Source organism: Bubalus kerabau, chromosome 22 (genome assembly GCF_029407905.1).
Source record: "Bubalus kerabau isolate K-KA32 ecotype Philippines breed swamp buffalo chromosome 22, PCC_UOA_SB_1v2, whole genome shotgun sequence".
In the NCBI taxonomy this organism is placed as follows: Eukaryota; Metazoa; Chordata; class Mammalia; order Artiodactyla; family Bovidae; genus Bubalus; species Bubalus kerabau.
Window position 1 is genome coordinate 44,953,384 of NC_073645.1, and position 23,224 is coordinate 44,976,607.

The 23,224-nt window shown below is 40.6% G+C and overlaps 1 protein-coding gene across 1 annotated transcript; it reads left to right on the forward strand.

Annotated features, from left to right (window-relative positions):
- Positions 1–72: 72 nt before the first annotated feature.
- C22H10orf88 (chromosome 22 C10orf88 homolog) lies at positions 73–19,929 on the forward strand. The gene is made up of 6 exons (XM_055559892.1): positions 73–423; positions 1,117–1,320; positions 2,130–2,202; positions 5,167–5,373; positions 13,432–13,886; positions 18,202–19,929. Exons 1-6 carry the CDS (start codon positions 260–262, stop codon positions 18,434–18,436), a joined length of 1,338 nt encoding a protein of 445 aa, XP_055415867.1. The 5' UTR covers positions 73–259; the 3' UTR covers positions 18,437–19,929.
- Positions 19,930–23,224: the final 3,295 nt, after the last annotated feature.

Here is a 23,224-nt window from a genome sequence, read left to right on the forward strand (position 1 = left end):
GGCTTAGAAGAGGCTGCCAGTGCGCATGCGCCTCCCTCCCGCTGTTTCCCCAGCGGCTTGGGAGCCCTGCCGCCTAAACCGGCCGGTACGCGCATGCGTGTTTACGGTAGCTGGTCTCTTCCCGACGCCGCAGGGAAGCCGCGGCTGTCAGGTTTGCCCCCGGCCGAGCCGGAAGTTGCCCTTAACCTTCCTTGGTCTGGCGAAAATTAAAGAGCTATAAAGAGAGCTTCCGGAGCCGGCCTGGTCCGTAGGTGGCCGAATGGAGACCGAGACCGTACACGGGCCACTGACCCGGCGCTCGACCCTGGCCTCTTCCTGGGAAGCCGAGTGCGGAGCCTTAGCCCAGAGTCTCCGTCTCATCCGGGCTGGTCTCGGCGCCCGGGACGCCGACTGGGAGGAGCTGCTGGCGCCGCCCGCCTCGGGGTGCGCTGGGCCGGCGGGGACTGGGTTGTGCTCGGGGACACATCCGCGCTCCAGGGGGAGCCGCGAGGGAAGACGGGGACCCTGAGGGGAGAGGGTCTGCGCCCGAAATGCGGGAGCCGAGCGGGTGACGGGGCTGTGCGGGCGGCGAGGGCGAAAGGGCCGGGCCCGGGTGGCGGGAGGACAGAGGGGCGTCCGCGGGAAAGCTGAGGGGACTCAGGTGTGAATGTTGGGGGCGGGGGGGCAGGTGAGCGGGAGACACACATCCCCCTTGAGTCCATCTCGTCGGCTCCTGAGGCCCCTTGTCGGGATCAGAACCGGCCTCTCTTATCCTGAAACAAAAACCTCCTATCTACCAAAATAGGCATTAAAAAATCCAAATGTCGAAAATCTTCATAAGCTTGATTTTGAAAATGGCACACATTTGTCATTTATTTCACTTAACTTTTCAGGCAGTAACAGGAAGTCGCATACAATGTAGATAGAAGTCAAGGGAAAATAGTGGAGACCCTCGTCTAAAGCATCATTTCGTCATGATTTCTTTATTGAGCATTTATTTGGTCAGTGTTTTGGAGTGCACTTGGACTCTAAATGCAGACCTAAGTGAATTGGATAATACGTCAACCCTGTGGCCCAGTAAGTGGATTAACGAGAATGTTCAGAGAACTATAGGTATATTCTTCATTTTCTTTTCAGCCAGGATCAGGTGATTTTGAAAAGGAACCTGAACAACCAAGATGAAAACCCCTGCTTCCTTTACCTGAGATGTGACCCTCATGGAGGTGAAGAAATCGTTTCTATTGGCATTTTAAGTTCAGCAAGAAATATGGAAGTGTACTTAGGAGAGGAGTACTATGGAACCAGTAGGGGCAAGAATGTTTGTAATGTTCTGGATAACAGGTTTGTGACTTAATGAATGTGGAAGTGTTCTTCTGAAGTAGTGTTTTATTTTCTTGAGCGTTTACAGTATTTGTTGATTCTCTGACATTGGTGCTAAACACTAGGAGAGAGAAGATAAAAACATACCAGCAGACGTAGAAGTTGAGGCCTTTAGGGATCTTAAAGACAGTCTAGAGCAGCCTAGTTGTTTTTATAAATGTGGAAATGGAGAGCTAATGGAAGAGAGGGAAGTGGAAATAAATAAATAAAATATTATAGCTAGTTAGTGGAAGAGTTTTAGTAGAATGAAACTCTGGTAAGTGTTTCACATTTGTTTTACTTAACTTACAAGGCTCTGTTTTCCAAAAATGAATTTGTCTTATCAGTGTAGAACTTTGAACATTTTCCTGTAGGAAACCCTTTACAAATAGTGCATGAATTTAAGACTGCCATACCAGCATACTCAACCCATTATTATACTTTTTGATTTTTTCCCCCCAATTTCTTATGAAGATTCTGTCTTAATTGTTGCTTAATATGAATCAAAATGTGAACCATGCATGTTGTATATGATGGATATATTCTTGAGCTTTATGGTGTGCCCTGTGCATTATTATACAGTGGGTATAATTTAATTTTTGCATGTAGCTAGTAAGTGGCAGATACTGTTTTTATATCCAGTGCAACTCCACAGGAAATTCAAACTGTTTATGTCTCACCAGGAAAACTGAATTTCAGGATTTAAATATTGTCCTGGAAACCTTTATTTTTAAATGTAACTATTATAAATGATAATGTATGAAACTTTTTATAATTTTTTTTATTTTTAGTGAACATGAAAAGATTACTTTCTACAAAAAATACCTAAAATTGGAGTCTCCCACACATGCTTGTAAAATAAAGGTAAGTCATTCCTAAAATTTAACTAATTTGAAAACTATAGTTGTTTTTCTACTATATATACACTTACTTTCTGTTGATTTGGTAAAATTATTAGTTCAACTTGGTCTCTAGTTCTAGTTCAGAAATACTTAGTAAACTGTAAAAAAAAAATTATTTTCTAAAAAATTATGCATTTTTCTTTTAAAATTTGAACATTTATTACATTGCTATGTCATGACATGTACTGTTGATAATACAGTGGTATTTTACTTTTAAGCCTTCAAAAACTGTGATTAAAAAAAGAAAATTTTTAACTAAGTTATAGTTTATTTACTTGAATATGTAAGTTTAAAAGATTTGTTATCTTTTTATGAAACTTAGGCATCAAAAAAAAGCACATGCAGTTTTGGCCCCCAAATATTTAGAAAGATAAAATATAATTAGAGAACTTTCAGACAAGGGTAACACAAAGTTGAAGAGAATTTGACTGTTGTCTTCAGCATGAACAATATTGTTAAAGTGAAGTTGACTGATGTCATCAGGTGTAGGGAAAGGGTATAGAGCTGGAAACCAAAAGCCCTGGCTATTAAGTAGGCTCTTTTGCTGACTAGCAGAGTAATCTTGAGCCAGTTTCTTCATTTTTGTTTGGACCTACTTTCGGTAATATTAGGGAACTGAAGAAAATAAATTATTGAATTGATTATTTTTATCTCTAAAATTCTGTGCTGATTATTCAGTTCAGTTCAGTTGCTCAGTCGTGTCCGACTCTTTGCGACCCCATGAATTGCAGCACGCCAGGCCTCCCTGTCCATCACCAACTCCCGGAGTTCACTCAGACTCAAGTCCATCGAGTCAGTGATGCCATCCAGCCATCTCATCTTCTGTCATCCCCTTTTCCTCCTGCCCCCAATCCTTTCCAGCATCAGAGTCTTTTCCAATGATTCAACTCTTCGCATGAAGTGGCCAAAGTACTGGAGTTTCAGTATCATTCCTTCCAAAGAACACCCAGGACTGAGCTCCTTTAGAATGGACTGGTTGGATCTCCTTGCAGTCCAAGGGACTCTCAAGAGTCTTCTCCAACACCACAGTTCAAAAGCATCAATTCTTCGGCGCTCAGCTTTCTTCACAGTCCAACTCTCACATCCATACATGACCACAGGAAAAACCATAGCCTTGACTAGATGGACCTTTGTTGGCAAAGTAATGTCTCTGCTTTTGAATATGCTATCTAGGTTGGTCATAACTTTCCTTCCAAGGAGTAAGCATCTTTTAATTTCATGGCTACAATCACCATCTGCAGTGATTTTGCAGCCCCCCAAAATAAAGTCTGACACTGTTTCCACTGTTTCCCCCTCTATTTCCCATGAAGTGATTATTATTACTTATTATCCCATGAAGTACTGATTATTACAGAAGAGCAAAGATGTTGTTTAGGTGTATATACTAATAGCTTCTAAAATTGTTTAAGGTGATTCATTCATCCACACATATTGGAATGCCTATTAATGACAGCTATGGTACTTGACATTTAGGAATTAGCAGTTATGAAATAAATTGGAATGAAGCCATCACATTGCTAATATTATAGTGGACAAGACAGATAATAGGTTGATTCAGTGTGGAAAATAGGCACTACATTCACTCTTGAGAAAGGTTTGGGGATTAAAAAGCAGAACAGAAATAACATGGAAGTTGAAATGTGGGTGTATACATTTCATAAGGTATTTAATCACTTGCTGATGACTCACATCTTTGGTGCAACACTTTTTAGATCATGGACCTGTATTCACCTGTGTCTTTGTGTGATGTATGGGTTTGTTGTCTCTGAGGGTGAAAGGGATTTGTAACTGTGCTGTGGAAGTACCACGGAGTGCAGAGAGTTTCATTTAGGAAAATCTTTGGGTTTGTATGAAGGCCTCTTCTGGGCCAGTAGTACCTTTAATAGTATACAAAAGTTAAATGATAGTTACTGATGCGTATCTTTGAGCACTCACTCAGTTATATATATTGGACATTTTAACACACAATCCTTATAACAACCATGTGAACTGATTTTACCCCTGACTCAAGTTTGGCATCTGCCCAGGGTCACCCAGACACAGCCCTCACTGAGTTCAGGTCTGTCTGATTCTAAATCCTGTTTGCATTCCACTTTGAACTTCCCTGGTGGCTTAGACAGTAAAGCATCTGCCTACAGTGCAGGAGACCCGGGTTCAATCCCTGGGTCAGGAAGATCTCCTGGAGAAGGAAATAGCAACCCACTCCAGTATTCTTGCCTGGAAAATCCCATGGATGGAGAATCCTGGTAGGCTACGGTCCATGGGGTCGCAAAGAGTGGACATGATTGAGCAACTTTAATTTACTTTGCAGTCCTACAGCACACAGGAAACATCTTGATTTAGAAGCATGAACAAAATGAGGCAGCATAAAGCACTGGAAAAGCTCCTGGGAGAGAAGTCAGAAGAACTAGGCTCAAAGATTGACCCTTATTTACTCTCTTGACAAATTAGAAAATCATTGTGAACTCATCTTTTCTATGTGCAAACTATTGAGCTCTCTTAAATCATCTGGACATTCTGTTAGAATTCCTTTAGAATTTATTCTAAATTCTAAAATACTGAACTGTATTAACTATCAGCCAACACTTTGCATGGGCTTCTAGTGAGTCTTATTTAATATCACATAATATTATGACAAATTTCAGTATGTTAAGGACTCAGATTGGAATAGTTTATCTTTAATTCTTTAAACTATTAAGTAAAACATTATTTACACTTAATTTTTTAGTTACAAAAGGACTTTTTAAAGTTGATGTTGTTCTTTATAGCTTTTTTCTATGACTAGAGAAACTTTAAAATGTACTTGAGGTTAATTTTTAGACTTTTGAATGCTTCAGTGATATTTCAGTATTGACAAGAAATGACCTTAAATAATGGTTGTTTTTATTACCATTGTTAATTTTCCTGGTCTTTTGTGTTATAATAGCTGCTCTCCTTTGGTGAAAAGAACTGTGTGTTCATCAGTAAAGTTGTGGTACACGTAAGGCAAGTCTCGGCACATTCTTCAGCAGGCTCTCCCACTCTAGGATCAAGGATAGACCTGGAGAGGGTCCAAACCATAATGGAGTCCATGGGATCAAAGTTATCACCTGGAGCTCAGCAGTTGATGAATATGGTGAGATTCCAGCAGCAGGTGAGTAGGAATGGATTTCTTTCCAGAAACCATTATAATTCTTTAAATGATAGCACTTTATTACAACATGTGGTGACATAAATTTTTTCCTTTTAGCTTTTATTATTATTGATTTCCCTGTTATCTTTACTGACTTATGTAAAAATTGCAGCTTGCAAAAAAAAATGGTTTTTCAGACTTCACAATTTTCTGTGAATTCTCTAGCTCATTCATTCAGCAAGCATTTACTTAGCCCCTTTTTCATAAATAATGCACTGTTTCGATTACTTAAAAAAGTTCTAAGGTGAATTAGTCTACAGCCTGTCTTTAAGGATTTCTATAGACTTAATAGGGAACTCAGGGCATGTAAGTGGGGAATGTTGAGAAAGACTGATGGCTGCTGCTGCTAAGTCACTTCAGTTGTGTCTGACTCTGTGTGACCCCATAGACAGCAGCCCACCAGGCTCCCCCGTTCTTGGGATGCTCCAGGTAAGAACACTGGAATGGGGTGCCATTGCCTTCTCTGTGAGAAAGACTAGGAAAGGGTTATTAAAGAAAGTGGCATTTTATCTGGGCCTTTAAAGAGAAAGGGTGGGATTAAGCAAGTGAATTTGGAGAGATGCAACTTAAGAGATAGAGAATAGTTCAGATTAAATCTTTAGTGCTGAAAGGAGTAGGATGTAGCTAGGAATGGAATAGAAGTTCGTTTCTCTGGAGTGAAGATGTGATAGGAGAAGCTTCAGGTGGACTGGGGCTGGATCATAGAGGATTTTGAATGCTGTTATAAAGTTTGTGGGTGTCTTTTAGCTTTGCATGACAAAATGTGGTCCACTGGAGAAGAGAATGGCAAACCACTTCAGTATTCTTGCCTTGAGAAACCCATGAATAGTATGGAAAGGCAAAAAGATAGGATACTGAAAGATGAACATATACTACTGGATATCAGTGGAGAAATAACTCCAGAAAGAATGAAGAAACAGAGCCAAAGCAAAAACTATGCCCACTTGTGGATGTGACTGGTGATAGAAGCAGGGTCTGATTCTGTAAAGAGCAATATTGCATAGGAACCTGGAATGTTAGGTCCATGAATCAAGGCAAATTAGAAGTGGTCAAACAGGAGATGGCAAGAGTGAACGTCGACATTTTAGAAATTAGAGAACTAAGATGGACTCGAATGGGTAAATTTAACTCAGATGACCATTATATCTACTATGGTGGGCAAGAATCCCTTAGAAGAAATGGAGTAGCCATCATGGTCAACAAGAGAGTCCAAAAGGCACTACTTGGATGCAATCTCAGAAACAAAAGAATGATCTTTGTTCATTTCCAAGGCAAATCATTCAATATCACAGTAATCCAAGTTTATGCCCCGAACAGTAACGCTGAAGAAGCTGAATGGTTCTATGAAGACCTACAAGTCCTTTGGAACTATCACCCAAAAAAGATGTCCTTTTCCTTACAGGGGACTGGAATGCAAAAGTAGGAAGTTAAGAAACACCTGGAGTAACAGGCACATTTGGCCTTGGAGTACAGGATGAAACAGGGCAAAGGCTAATTAAGTTTTGCCAAGAGAAGGCACTGGTCATAGCAAACACCCTCTTCCAACAGCACAAGAGAAGGCTGTACACATGGATATCACCAGATGGCCAACACTGAAATCAGATTGATTATATTCTTTGCAGCCAAAGATGGAGAAGCTCTATATAGTCAGGAAAAACAAGAGCGGGAGCTGACTGTGGCTCAGATCATGAGCTCCTTATTGCCAAATTCAGACTTAAATTGAAGAAAGTGGGGAAAACCACTAACCATTCAGGTATGACCTAAATCACATCCCTTATGATTATACAGTGGAAGTGAGAAATAGATTTAAGGGACTAGATCTGATAGTCAGAGTGCCTGATAAACTATGGACAGAGGTTTGTGACATTGTACAGGAGACAGGGAGCAAGACCATCCCCAAGAAAAAAAATGCAAAAAAGCAAAATGGCTGTCCGAGGAGGCCTTACAAATAACTGTGAAAAGAAGAGAAGTGAAAAGCAAAGGAGAAAAGGAAAGATATACCCATTTGAATGCAGAGTTCCAACGAATAGCAAGGAGAGATAAGAAAGCCTTCTTCAGTGATCAGTGCAAAGAAATAGAAGAAAACAATAGAATGGGAAAGGCTAGAGATTTCTTCAAGAAAATTAGAGATACCAAGGGAATATTTCATGCAAAGATGGGCTCAATAAAGGACAGAAATGGTGTGGACCTAACAGAAGCAGAAGATATTAAGAAGGGGTAGCTAGAATACACCAAAGAACTGTACAAAAAAGATCTTCATGACTCAGATAATCACGATGGTGTGATCACTCACCTAGAGCCAGACATCCTAGAATATGAAGTCAGGTGGGCCTTAGGAAGCATTGCTATGAACAAAGCTAGTGGGGGTGATGTACTTCCAGCTGAGCTATTTCAAATCCTAAAAGATGATCCTGTGAAAGTGCTGCACTCAATATGCCAACAAATTTGAAAAACTCAGCAGTGCCCACAGGACTGGAAAAGGTCAGTTTTCATTCCAGTCCCAAAGAAAGGCAATGCCAAAGAATGCTCAAAGTACTGCACAATTGTACTCGTCTCACACGCTAGTAAAGTAATGCTCAAAATTCTCCAAGCCAGGCTTCAGCAATACATGAACCGTGAACTTCTTGATGTTCAAGCTGGTTTTAGAAAAGGCAGAGGAACCAGAGACCAAATTTCCAACATCTGCTGGATCATGGAAAAAGCAAGAGAGTTCCAGAAAAACATCTATTTCTGCTTTATTGACTATGCCAAAGCTTTTGACTGTGTGGATCACAACAAACTGGAAAATTCTGAAAGAACTGGGAATACCAGACCACCTGACCTGCCTCTTGAGAAATTTGTATACAGGTCAGGAAGCAACAGTTAGAACTGGACATGGAACAACAGACTGGTTCCAAATAGGAAAAGGAGTACATCCAAGCTGTATATTGTCTCCCTGCTTATTTAACTTATATGCAGAGTACATCATGAGAAACGCTGGGCTGGAAGAAGCACAAGCTGGAATCAAGATTGCCGGGAGAAATATCAATAACCTCAGATATGCAGATGACACCACTCTTATGGCAGAAAGTGAAGAAGAACTAAAGAGCCTATATGAAAGTGAAAGTGGAGAGTGAAAAGTTGGCTTAAAAGCTCAACATTCAGAAAACTAAGATCATGGCATCCGGTCCCATCACTTCATGGGAAATAGATGGGGAAACAATGGAAACAGTGTCAGACTTTATTTTTCAGGGCTCCAAAATCACTGCAGATGGTGACTGTAGCCATGAAATTAAAAGACGCTTACTCCTAAGTTATGACCAGCTTAGCATATTAAGAAGCAGAGACATTACTTTGCCAACAAAGGTCCGTCTGGTCAAGGCTATGGTTTTTCCAGTAGTCATGTATGGATGTGAGAGTTGGACTATAAAGAAACCTGAGCACCGAAGAATTGATGCTTTTAAACTGTGGTGTTGGAGAAGACTCTTGAGAGTCCCTTGCACTGCAAGGAGATCCACCAGTCCATCCTAAAGGAGATCAGTCCTGAGTGTCCATTGAAAGGACTGAGGTGAAGCTGAAACTCCAATAGTTGGCCACCTGATACGAAGAGCTGACTCGTTTGAAAGATTGAAGGCAGGAGGAGAAGAGGACAGCAGAGGAGGAGATGGTTGGATGGCATCACCAACTCAATGGACATGAGTTTGGGTGAACTCCGGGAATTGGTGATGTCCAGGGAGGCCTGGCATGCTTGCTCCATGGGGTCACAAAGAGTCGGACATGACTGAGTGACTGAACTGAACTGATTACGTGTAAAGATGGGTCAGCAGGAAGTGAGGCTGCAAGATGGAAAACATCTGTTATTTCTCATCCAGATGAAGGTTAAAGAGGGCCTAAACTTGAAGGAGGAACCTGGTGCTGGGCTGTGAGATGCTACAACAGTGGTACTGGTGAGATTTGACCATAACTTAGTATGAGTTTTGTGGGAGAAAAACAATCCAGTGAGAAACTAAAGTTTTGAAGATGCTGATACTAGTAATACACATGGAACACAACAGAGGGAGTGACTTGGGGAAAAGGAGTTTAATTTGGAAGTACTGAATTTTAGGTGTGAAACTTTAAAACAAGAAATACAAATTAAAAAATCAGATAACTTCTGTGAGATTTGCCAGTATTAATTTAATAGGAGTATCATTGGAGGAACTTCCCTGGTGGATCAGATGGTAAAGCGTCTGCCTACAATACGGGAGACCGGGTTCAATCTCTGGGTTGGGGAGATCCCTTGGAGAAGGAAATGGCAACCCACTCCAGTATTCTTGCCTGGAAAATCCCATGGATAGAAGAGCCTGGTAGGCTACAGTCCATGGGGTCGCAAAGAGTCGGACACGACTGAGCGACTTTCTTTCTTTCTTTCTTTCACTGGAGGGACGGGCAGACTTAGGAGAACAGGAGAGCTGGTGATGATCTTGGAAACCTCAGAATGGAGAGTTTCCAAAAGAACAGAGTCCGTCCTCTTCGTTCTCTGGTACAGTGATCTCACCTGCACAGCTCAGGAGGTTCCTAACAGATGCTCCTGCTCCAGTGCTCCCTCTCCACAGAGCAACCAGGATGATCTCAGAGGGTCCATCAGACTCGACTTCCCCTGTGTAATGTCCCCGAACTGCTTCCCCTCACCCCAGAGTTAATCCAGATTCCTCACCCTCTCATCTCAGATCTGGGCCGTCGTTCCCTCCTCAACACCATCTCCTGTCACATCTCCTCAGATGCTCGTCTCTAGACATTCTGAGGTGTGTGTTCCCCAGATATCCACCTGTGCTCCCACCTCAGGACCTCTGCACTCTTAACTGTTCTTTTTGGCCAGAATCCCCTCTTCTCGACCTTAGCAAGTCTGCCCTTTTCTTGTTCTTTCAGCCTCATCTTAAATGTTCCATCTTGAGCGAGACCGTCCCTAACCACCCTATTTAAAATAATTAGCCTCTTCCTCCAAATCTCTATCATATTTTCATCAGAGCTTTCTTGACTATTTTTGTTTTCATGTATTGTTCTGTTTATCTCACTAATATATAAACTTCATGCAAATAGGACCTGGCTGTCTTGTTTATGGCTCCAGGTAAGTACATAATATATATACCCTTTAGATTATCAACAAGTACTCCTCAGAGATCTTCAGGGAGTCAATTTGAATAATGATAAGGTGAAAGTGTTTAGTTACTCAGTTGTGTCCACCTCTTTGCGATCTCGAGGACTATAGCCCGCCAGGCTCCTCTCTCTATGGGATTCTCCAGGCAGGAATGCTGAAGTCAGTTTCCATTTCCTCCTCCAGGGGATCTTTCCCACCTAGGGATAGAACACAAGTCTCCCACATTGCAGGCAGATTCTTTACTATCTGAGCCACCAGGTTGGGTGATAAGATGTAAAGTGTCACACGAGCTCTGTAACTGTCTGTTGAGTATAAAGTAAGAATGTTTCATAATCAGAACCCCTCCTCCTGTGGAAGGGGTGTGATGACACATACTCTTTAGAACCTTCACGTGTTCATCGGGGCAGGGCTTGTCCAGAAGGGGAAAGGAAGGATCTGGGAGCAGCTTACCGGCCTCTCCCTGTTTTGCCTGTGCCTTGTGAAAAATTTTATTAAAGTGATTTCTTATTTTCTTGTTTTGAAGTTCAGATGTGCTGATTGTTTTTGCTTCAGCAGTTTAGAATAATTGAGTGGGAATTCTGTCTCTAAATTCCTGGTATATGATTGTCATTTAAAGTTATCTGAGTGAAATCTGTGAGAAAATATATTTTCTCAAAGAAAACATATTCAGTTATTCAAGATTTTTATTGTTTACCTTTTACATCTTTAAAAAAATAAGATATTTTTTCTTGCTTTTTCAAAGTGATACTTATACACGCACATTCTTTATAATTAAAAAAATTAAAGATGATCTTCAGAAATCCTACATAAAAATTTTTTCAGAAATCTTGGAGTATATGTATACATATATGAAATTAAATATACATGTACAAGTATATGGACACAATTCTACATAAATGCTTTCATGATTTTTAGCCTGCTGTATGTTTTTTCACACATGTTAATAGCATATGACATGTGCCCTAAACAATCAGTTCATATGAATCATTTTATACATATTTTTCTGCCTACTTTAAAAAAGGTTTGATGTCCCTTGCAAGGCAGCATATGACAGCTCAAGAAAATTAAGAATTGAGTAAAGGCAAGCAAAAGAAATAGAATAATAGCCACTAGCATCTAAAGTTAGTTCATTTACTGCACTGTTGTATAGACTAACCTGTGACTTTCTCAACATTTAATACAAAGTAAAAAGTCATCTTAAGAGCTTTTCTCTAGAAGAATATGACTAATTTTTATGATCAGTGAATTTCTTGAAATAATATTATATCAGAAAAGAAAAATTCATATAGCAGATGCCTTAATTGCATTTAGATTTTTCTAATTAAAATTTCTGGCAAATTGTCATTTACAGTTTTGACATTGGATCCACTGTTTATGTAATTGCAATTTTGTAAAATTTTCAATTTTCTATCATAAAGTTTTCTTGTAGTATCAAAATTATGCTACCATCAAAAAGAATCAAATTTTGCCTTTATGATTGAGTAAAGCTTCTTTTTACCAAAGGAGAGTGGTCTAATTTTTAAATTTTATAAGTATAATTGTATATAATCATTCTTTAGAAATAATTTAATATTTACTTAAAACTTGCATTCAATAGAAGAAGATAAGATTTTGTTATAAAGGGAGTTTCTCCACTGGGCAGTTCAGTAGAAGTTCCTTGGGGCCCTATTTCTCCCACATACCAACTTCCCTGGCTCTCATTATTCGTATGTCCTGTTGTATTTTCCCTAAAGTATCACCGTCTCCATCCACAGGATTTCTTTCTTTCTTTGTTGTCTATCTCTCCCTGCTGCCTAGATTGTACTGTCCACATATCAGTGATTTTCTTTTTTTATTCACTGGCTTATTTCCAGGACCTGAAACAGTACCTAACACAGCATAGATTTCTGGAAAATATTTGTTGAATGAGTAAGTTTGAGGCGTACTTAATCCAAGAATCATTTTTCAAATATCCAGAAAATATATGGACTGAGTGTCTTCACCTAATCTTGAATAATACTTTTCTTAGTCCCTCATACAAGGTATTGAACAATAATATCACTGTGAGATGATATTCCCTGATAAGTATCTCTAGTAGAGATCTGGGTTTAGAATTTAGGATGGCACCATAAAATGCAACAGTTAGCTAGGCTAGAGGTAGTTTTGCTTTTCTCTTGTGGAAAAATTGAAGAACATAGCAAGACTAGCCTCCCTGGAGGAGACCGTGTAACCTCCTATCAGATGTGAGCCAGTCTTCTCAGGAACGAATATAGCCTAGCTGGTTGAGTTGAGGCCACAAAACATAATCATTACCCTATAAATTATTACAGCAGACATGGCCAAAAGGTAGCTAGCTCATTTTAATCATTGAAAATGTCACAAAAATATGCAGACTTTAAGTATATAAGTAGAACATCAAACTTTAAGCAAGTAACTATCTAGTCTATCTTCCAGTGAAAACAAATTGCATATCCTTAGGGTGGCCTACATTTGTGACAGTGGGCAGATGATTTTTAATTCTAGGAAAATTATCAATTATTGTGACTCATTAGAAAATACCATAGATTAAGGAGGGCTTTGTAGTGGAAACATTAAAATATGCCTGTGCAGTTTTACTAAGTATGCTTGTATTTATTTGAAGATTTTCCATAGCAGAACTACACTGAAAGGACTAGAAGTCCTGACTCTGGAGCTGGGTGTCCGGGCTCCAGTCCTAGTTCTGCCACCAGTGGCCGTGTTACCTTGGCCGGGTTAGCTTTAGCCTTTTCTCCTCAACTCAGCATTGGGACGGTGGCTGCAGCCTACTCCACCTGAACGTTCTGAGGCTCAGATGGAAGAAGGCACCTTGCCTGACTCGAGGTTACTCCAGAGTTAGCTGTCATTATCATTAATGTTCCTGCTCTTTCCCTGTCTGCCTTCCTTAGAATTGTGTTGCCATCGGAGAGCAGCTCCAGTCGATGCTGGGAAACACGGGACACAAGCACGTGATGGGGCTGCAGTCCTCGTCTACTCCGGGAGCCTTCGACAAGTCATCCTCCACACCTTTTCCTTTCAGAACTGGATTGACATCTGGAAACGTGACTGAAGACTCGGAGGCTAACACTGAGAAGAGTCTGCAGCCAGCTGGTGGAGGAAGTATGAGCAGCCTCCAAGAGTGTAAAATTGTGCCACAAAGCCATTCTATTCTTGAGAAGGATCTGAAGAATGCAGTATCTTCTTTCTTATCAAAGAAAGCAGGTGACAGCTCACACATACCTAACTCCGAGTTGCTGCCTTTTCTGCAGAATTTGTGTGGCCAGGTGAGCCATCTCCGGGTGGGACCCGGCACCAAGTGGCAGGACAGCATCACCAAGCCTGGCGGAGGCGCTGGGGGTGTCACGTAAGTGTTTAGACCCGTGTGGTCGAGATGGGGTGTGGGGGAGGGTGCGGAGGCAGGTGGAGGAGAGAGGTTTGTTTCAGTAGCTTCTGCCTGAAATTGTTTCCGGAGAGAACTGTGGGAGCTTTGACATTTCGCCATTGACACACATAGAAGAAAGAAATATTCTGCAGAGTAGAATGCGTTGCTTTGAAAGAAGTGTGTAAATTGGAGGTGCCGAGCACTTCTCAGGCCTTTGGTGGGAGGAGTATAAGCAGCAGACAAGGGTCGGAGTAGAGAGTTACCCGCATGAAGGGAGAGGAGCCGTGGTAGCCACGATGTGCACGCTGTTTGCCTGACTGTATGAAGTGAGCCATTGCAGTGGGTTTTCCTTGTAGACCATGTGTGACCTGGGCTAATTTTGGAGTCATCCAAACAGTTTTCAGCTAATTATTTATAGTATACAGCCTCTTATCCTCTGGTTTCATAATTCCAATTTTTTCCAGTCCTGCTCTGATTAAGTGGCAGCTATTTAGTATGTTCCCCATCCTTTATATAAATGGAATGTGTCCAAATATTGCACTGGAATTCAGGACTCTAATCATAGTCCTGGCTTAACTATTTGAGTTAACTATTTCAATCTTTGGAATTATACTTTTATTACGTCTAAAATGAGGTAGTTCTGTTGGTTGAATTTTTTTTTAATGTTCTAATAGCATTCAGTTTGAGGAATTTAATAAGTTATTGAAACAAAAAAGTGGTTCTTACTTGAGAAGGACAAGGAAAGATAACAGTAGTCTTTACTTTAAATTACTTTAATATTAGGTTGGTGCAAACTTAATTGTGGCTTTTGGACCGTGAATTTTAAATCATTATAACTAAGCTCAAATACATCTTTATTAGTCAGAGTAGGAACCATTACAATCAACACATTTTTACCAACTAGAAATAAGTTTGTTTATTCCTGTAGTGTAAAAATCTGTGCCTCTGGATCCAACAAACTCTTGGAAAGCATTTTCTGCCTCTTGCTGGTTGTGGAAGCATTTTCCCTACAAAAAGCCATTGAGATGCTTGAAGTGGTAGTCGGTTGGCAAGAGGTCAAGTGAATATGGCAGATAGGCAAAACTTTGTAGCCCAGTTCGTTCAGCTTTTGAAGCATCGGTTATGTGATGTGCACTCAGGTGTTGTCAAGGAGGAGAATTGGGCCCTCTCTGGTGACCTGTACTGGCTGCAGGGGTTGCAGTTTTCAGTGCACCTCATCGATTTGCTGAGCAATCAGATGTAATGGTTTTGCTTGGATTCGGAAAGCTGTAGTGGATCAGATGGGCAGCAGACCACCAAGAATGACGATGACCTTTTTTTGGTGCAAGTTTGGCATTGGGAAGTGATTTGGTGCTTCTTCTCAATCCAGCCACTGAGCTGGTCATCACTGGTTGTCTTATAAAATCCACTTTTCATCACGTCACAATCCAATTGAGAAATGGTTTGTTATCATTACATATAATAAGAGAAGATGATACTTCAAAACCATTTTTTTTTGTTTTTGGTCAGCTCACAAGGCAAGCACTTATCCAGCTTTCTCACCTTTCCAATTTGCTTCAAATGTCAAATGATCATAGAATTGTTGACGTTGAGTTCTTAGGCAACTTTCGTGGGTAGTTGTATGAGGATCAGCTTCAGTGATTGGTCTCAGTTGGTCATTATCAACTTCTGTGGATGGCCACTGTGCTCTTCATCTTCAAGGCTCTTGTTTCCTTTGCAAAACTTCTTGAATCCCCACTGCACCATATATTCCTCAGGATTTCCTAGACCAGCTGTGTTGTTGATGTTGGGAGTTGTCTCTACTGCTTTATTTTCCATTTTGAAGTGGAATAAGAATGTATTCCATTATCAAACAGCAGGTTTCAACAGTGCAAAACTGCAATTACTTGTGCACCAACCTAATACTTTAAAAGTATTAAATTACTTTAATACTTTAGACTTCCTTACTTCCTAATTATCAGAGAATTTCTTTCATCATGAATAGGTTTCTGTCAAATATTTTTCCTATGGCCATTTATATGATCATGAATTTTCTTCTGTAGTCTGTTCTTATGGTGAATTACGTTAATTTCAAAACTTAAACCCACCTTGCATACCTAGAGTAAATCCCACTTAGTTGTGGGCTGTAATTTTTATACAATGTTGGATCTGATTTGCTAATATTTTGTTGAGTATTCTTGCATCTAATTTATTAGAGGTACTGGTCTGTAATTTTCTTGTCCTGTCTTTGGTTTTTCCTGTGAGGATAATACTGGCCTCATAATATGAGTTCCACATCTTAAAAGAGCTTGTGTACACCTGGCATTATCTCTTCTTAAGATGTTTGGTATTGATAGGAGTCCTCAGTGCAACTAGCTGGGCCTGGATATTTCTTTCTCAGAGACTGTTAAATTACAAATTCAGGTTTTAACAGTAAAGTTGTCAGTTCTCCCCATTGATATGAAGATTTAATGCAATACATACTAAAATTTCACAATATTTTGTAGACATAGGATTATTTAAAAAATTCTATGAAAAGCAAAAGAGGAAGAATAGCTAAGACAACCTTGAGAAAGAAGGATGAAGTGGGAGGAGTCCCTCTTCCAGTGTCGAGTCTTCTACAGCGAGAGTATCAAGACAGGGCAGTGATGGCGGAGGGGCAGACACAGGGGTCAGTGGAGCCAGTAGAGGGTTCAGAGATAGACCCACACAGGTGAGCTCAACTGAGTTTTGACAGAGGTGCAACAGCAGTTCAGTTGTTCTTTCTGACTCATGGTGCTGGAGCAGATGGATATCCAAAGAGCAAAAAGTGAACTATGACCCAAACCTCGTACCTTATACAAAACTTCACTCAAAATGGATCAGAGCCGTACGTGTAAAACATGAAGCTGTGGAAGTTTTCTAATAATCCGTAGGAGGCAGTCTTTGGGAACCTAGACGAGATTTCTTAGATATGACACGAAAAGCAGGATAATTGAAAATATATTGAACCACATGAAAATGCAAAATTTTGCTCTGTGAAAGACTCTGGGGGCTTCCCAGTGGCTGAGTGGTAAAAAATCCACCTGCCAGTGCAGGAGACAAGGGTTTGATCCCTAATCTGCTAAGATCCCACATGCCGTGGGGCGACTGAGCCTGTGCACCACAACTACTGAGTCTGAGCTCTAGAGCTCGGGAGCCACAACTGCTGAAGCCCATGTGCCCTAGAAGCCACTGCACTGAGAATCCCGCATACCACAGCTAGAGAGGAGCTCCTGCTCGGCACAACTAGAGAGAAAAGCCCATGCAGCAGCAAAGACCTAGCACAACCAAAATAAATAAAAAAGAATTAAAAAAAAAAAAAAAAAGACTCTGTGAAGTGGAATAAGATACGAATTCCAAACTGGGAAAAAATTTGCAAATCACAAGTCCAATAAATGACTTACATCTAAAATATAGAAAGGGCTCTTAAAACTCAAAATTAAAAAATTCAGCTAGCACATGGGCAAAAGACAGAGAGAGACATTTTACCAGAGAGGATATACAAAAGCAAATAAGCACATGAAAAGATGTGCTATTGGCCTCGAGGCTATTAAGGAAAGGCACATTAAAACCACATGATACCACTCCACAGTTATTCAAATGGCTGAAATAAAAAGTGTAAAATGGTGACAACACCAAATTCTGATGAGGTTGTAGAGAAACAGGATCTCTCATCCATTACTCATGGAGATGTAAAATGCTACAGCCACTCTAAAAAATACTCTGGCAGTTTCTAATAACTAAGCGTATTTAGGTACCATGTGCCTCAGCAGTCATGCTCCTGGGCATTCATTCCAGAGAAAAGAAAACATCTGTCCACATAAAAGCCTGTACACAGTTGTTCATAGAAGCTTCTAGTGATTTAGTAAGGTTGTGTGGATTAAAAAAAAAAAAACAAAAAAAACACAACTATTTCAGTTGTACCATTGCTTAGGGAAGTACTTAGAAGAAGACCTTAAAAAAATTCACAAGATGACTTTAGATTTGGAGCTCAAAATAGAAAAAGACCCTTTCTATCTAATGATCTATTCTTTGAGGGTAGAAGTTCCATCATCTTCATTTTTATACTCACTTCACTTTGTGCTTAAATGTTTAATGAATGAAAGAAATAAGAAGGCTTTGGGCATTCAGTGTTGTGGTCCCCTGCTGGGTATGTGTTGGAAATATGTTGCAAGGAGACAGAATATAGTTATGGAGACAAATTTCAAAGTTGTGGCCGCTTTATTGTACTGCAGTTTGGTTGTTTTTGTTAAATATTAAGGAAAATTGTTACATTAATATTTAAATTTACTTCTAGACTCGAAGAGCAATCCATTTGTTCCTACTTGGAAAAGATTCTTTCTAAAAATTTGGAACTGATGGAAAAGAAACTTACAGACTACATTGATCAGCGAATATATAAACTCCAGGAGCACATAGATAATAAGATTGCTTTGTTAATGGACTTGCTGCATCGTCCCAACTCCCCACCCTCTGGCATGCCTCTGAGACATTATGACTCTGGAGAAGGACTTTCAAATGGAGAAAGATAAGCACTCAACATGTACAAAGTACTACAGATATTTATTACATATTTATTATAAAACCAAACCGCCAAGAGTTAAAGCAACTATTTAATGTCATTTGAGGATCGCTGTTTACTTGCATAAAGTGACCTCAGTGTCTTTACTGTACTGTTACTGTAAACCTGGTACTGTACACTAAGATTTAATGTGGTAGGGCCATAAATTATTCTTGTTTCCCATATTTTTCACTTTTGTAAGAAATTCACATACACTTCTGGGTTGCTCAAATGTTCAGATTTTTTTAAGGATTTCTAAAGCATTTCATTACTTTGTACTATATATGTGTTTGATTGGAGTACTCTTGTAATTTTTACAAAGACCTTATGTTTAGGGGTATATAAAGTGCTTAGAATAGTAAGTGATATTTTTTCTTTTTCTAATTAATTATTCTTATAAAACTGGGTACCTAAGACTTGCAACCTTTAATTTCAAATCACCATGTTACCTTTTTTATTGTTTATTTCAGATAAAAACTTAAATGTGATGTTTGGCATGTGTAAAACTGGTTTACATTGGGGCTGTTAATTTTGTATTCTGTCACATTGTAGCTGTGGATGGAAAAGTAATAATTAGAACTGACCTATTCTTTGTTAGGCTTATTACTTTCAGATTCAGTGTTTGGTGTAAAATGAGAGAAGTCATCTTGTTTTATCTCAGTCAACCCAGGAAGCAGAAGAAACTCTCTGCTTTTCGGAACTGATACAGGCTCTTCTTTCCAGAGCCCATTTCTGTTTAATGTATGAAATGCTGAGATTCTGCATTGAAACATTAAGGCACATAAATCAAGGAGATTACAGTTCTCTCTGGCAGACTTAATTTTCAGAAACTATACCTATCATATCTGTGTTGTTAGGTGATATATTTGCCTCTAAAAAATAAATGAATTCACTCTGGAAATTAAATGTTTTCACCTAACATTTTAGGTGAAAAAGGATGGTTTACACTCATTTAGTATTTTGATGAATTTATTTCTTTGAAGTGAAAACTAATATAAAGTTTATTCATTTATAAATCACTCTGAAGTTAGGGACATGAGGTTGTTGTTCAGTCGCTAAGTTGTGTCTGACTCTTTGTGACCCCATGAACTGTAGCATGCCAGGCTTCCCTGTCCTTTACCATCTCCTGGAGTAGGATTGTACAATATATAACTTTTATCAGTCTTTTCCTAATTTATTAACAACCTATGCAGCCATTAGATGGCATTTCTTTTAGCGCATAAGAGAAATGCGTCTCACTTAAAGTTGAACCTCTCATTAATAGTTTACACAGCTTCTGATACTTGTGGTCTATTTTTTGATTTACAAATTGCTTAATATAACTAGAATACATATGCTGTGTTTTATAAAATAATTAAATACAATATTTATGATTATATATAATTCAGATGAGCTTTAATTCCTAATCTTCCATTTTTAAATTTTTTTCATGTTAATAAAGACCTAAATTGCATTTTAAATGTATTAGAGATTCATGTGTGTGTTCAGTCACTCGGTTGTGTCTGACTCTTTGTGGCCCCATGGACTGTAGCCTACTAGGTTCCTCAGCTCATGGAATTTTCCAGGCAAGAATACTGGAGTGGGGTGCCATTTCCTACTCCAGGGGGATCTTCGCAAACCAGGGATCATAGGTATTGATTTTCTTATATTTATAAATTTCTATACATGTGTATATGTAATTGCTTTGTTACAGTCATTATTGCCTAAGGAAATACTGCCTGGATTTGCTCAAACGGGAGGAGCAGACCCACAGTATGTACAAAATCTCTATTAAAGTCTTATTTTTTTCTCTTAACTTTTCTCCACTTGTAGGTGGCACAACTGGTAAGTCCAGTCTGGACAATGAGGGTTGGCAGATGCACCCATGTCAGGGTAGCCACGGCAGTTAGAGGTGGCGGCATGGGATGTGTGGGTGATCAAAAATGAGATCAGGAGACAGGTTATGTATTTTAATTTCCACACTGCCTCCCCTTTGAGGATTGTTTCATCTCCATCTTTCCTATGGTGACATATGAAGGTTTCCATACCTCTGTCATCACTGGATTTTCAGCCGTTTAGGGGAAGGACAGAGAGTGTACTTGCATGCTGCTGCCACGTGACTCGTCGTGAAGAGTCGAGAGGCTCACTGGAGGCGCTTCCTCACTCAGCCCCAGCGTAGCTTTCCAGGCGCACCAGCCACCACCACCATGTGACCCACTGTTCCAGCCTGTCCCTTCTTCCCAAGCCCCCTCGGGCTGTTGGCCCCAGTCCTGCTGCACAGTGACCCCCACCTCTCCCTGCCCTCATCACAGTCACACTACTGTCCAAAGCTCAGCTCAGGTGCTCTCTCCATTCCTCAGCAAGTGGCTGGACAAGTGAAACCTAAAGAGACAACACTTAAGGCTCTTCTTAGGGGGACGTAAGTGAAAAAGTTGGCTTAAAGCTCAACATTCAGAAAACTAAAATCATGGCATCCGGTCCCATCAGATCAGATTAGATCATATCAGTCGCTCAATCGTGTCCGACTCTTTGCAACCCCATGAATCACAGCATGCCAGGCCTCCCTGTCCATCACCAACTCCCGGAGTTCACTGAGACTCACGTCCATCGAGTCAGTGATGCCATCCAGCCATCTCATCCTCTGTCGTCCCCTTCTCCTCCTGCCCCCAATCCCTCCCAGCATCAGAGTCTTTTCCAATAAGTCAACTCTTCGCATGAGGTGGCCAAAGTACTGGAGTTTCAGCTTTCGCATCATTTCTTCCAAAGAAATCCCAGGGCTGATCTCCTTCAGAATGGACGGGTTGGATCTCCTTGCAGTCCAAGGGACTCTCAAGAGTCTTCTCCTACACCACAGTTCAAAAGCATCAATTCTTCGGCGCTCAGCCTTTTTCACAGTCCAACTCTCACATCCATACATGACCACAGGAAAAACCATAGCCTTGACTAGACAGACCTTTGTTGGCAAAGTAATGTCTCTGCTTTTGAATATGCTATCTAGGTTGGTCATAACTTTTCTTCCAAGGAGTACACGTCTTTTAATTTCATGGCTGCAGTCACCATCTGTAGTGATTTTGGAGCCCAGAAAAATAAAGTCTGACACTGTTTCCACTGTTTCCCCATCTATTTCCCATGAAGTGATGGGACCGGATGCCATGATCTTTGTTTTCTGAATGTTGAGCTTTAAGCCAGCTTTTTCACTCTCCTCTTTCACTTTCATCAAGAGGCTTTTGAGTTCCTCTTCACTTTCTGCCATAAGGGTGGTGTCATCTGCATGTCTGAGGTTATTGATATTTCTCCTGGCAATCTTGATTCCAGCTTGTGTTTCTTCCAGTCCAGCGTTTCTCATGACTTCATGGCAAATAAATGTGGAAACTGGAAACAGTAGCAGACTTGTGGCAAATTTTATTTTGGGGGAGCTCCAAAATGACTGCAGATGGTGACTGCAGCCATGAAATTAAAAGACACTTACTCCTTGGAAGGAAAGTTATGACCAACCTAGACAGCATATTAAAAAGCAGAGACATTACTTTGCCAACAAAAGTCATCTAGTCAAGGCTATGGTTTTTCTAGTAGTCATATATGGATGTGAGAGTTGGACTCTAAAGAAAGCTGAGTGCCGAAGAACTGATGCTTTTGAACTGTGGTGTTGGAAAAGACTTTTGAGAGTCCCTAGGACTGCAAGGAGATCCAACCAGTCCATCCTAAAGGAAATCAGTCCTGAATATTCATTGGAAGGACTGATGCTGAAGCTGAAACTCCAATACTTTGGCCACCTAATGTGAAGTGTTGACTCATATGAAAAGACCCTGATGCTGGGAAAGATTGAAGGTCGGAGGAGAAGGGGGTGACAGAGGATGAGATGGTTGGATGGCATCACCAACTCAATGGACATAAGTTTGGGTAAGCTCCGGGAGTTGGTGATGGACAGATTCTTGGCATGCAGCTTTCCATGGGGTCACAAGGAGTCGGACACAACTGAGGGACTGAACTGAACTGAAAGCAGTTTAGGTTGACTCAAGCATCTGACGCATGGCAGATAGAGGAAAGGCTTGAAAAGGTAGTAGCCTGGGTCTGGCTCAGGAAAACCATCACTGCTTCACTACAGATCTTTAGCACCAAGTTAGCAGCAGCTCAAGCAGGAGGGTGACCTGATTACCCTGGGCCTTGGGAAGAAGACCAGAGTAGAGCTTTGTTCCTGGCCTCACTTGCAGAATTTCCTGGCATCCTGCTTTGGGTGCTGTGAATGGATCAGTAGAACCACGTAACATCTGACTGGCTGATGAGTTAAGTCAGTTGCTACTCACTTGTTCTGCAGGCTTTGCCAGAATCAGCTGGGGAACTTGTTAATCGTGCAGGTTCTACAGCCCAACCCATTCTAAGGAATCACACCAGAGGGAGAAGCAGTCCCTGAACAGGGGCCTTTCAGAAGATCTTAGGGTTCTCATTAGATGACGGGCTGAGCTGGAACAGTTCGGCCCAGAGCCATCCCATCAGCCTCACCTGGGAACTGGTTGAAAGGCAAATTCAGCTTTTACCCCCAAATCAATGAATCAGAATCTGTGTGGTGGGGCCCAGCAGAGAACCTGGTGAAGGTTGCATCAGATCAATCTTTTCAGTTCCACACTTTGCATCTGGATCAAGCTCAGGAACAGAACACATCTGTGGCTGGATCAGCGCCACCATCAAAGGGGTCAGCTGCTCACAACAGCATCACAGTTTACAAAGTATTGATACGTCTGTCTGCACCGAAACCTCTCACACATTAACAGCCACCACCACC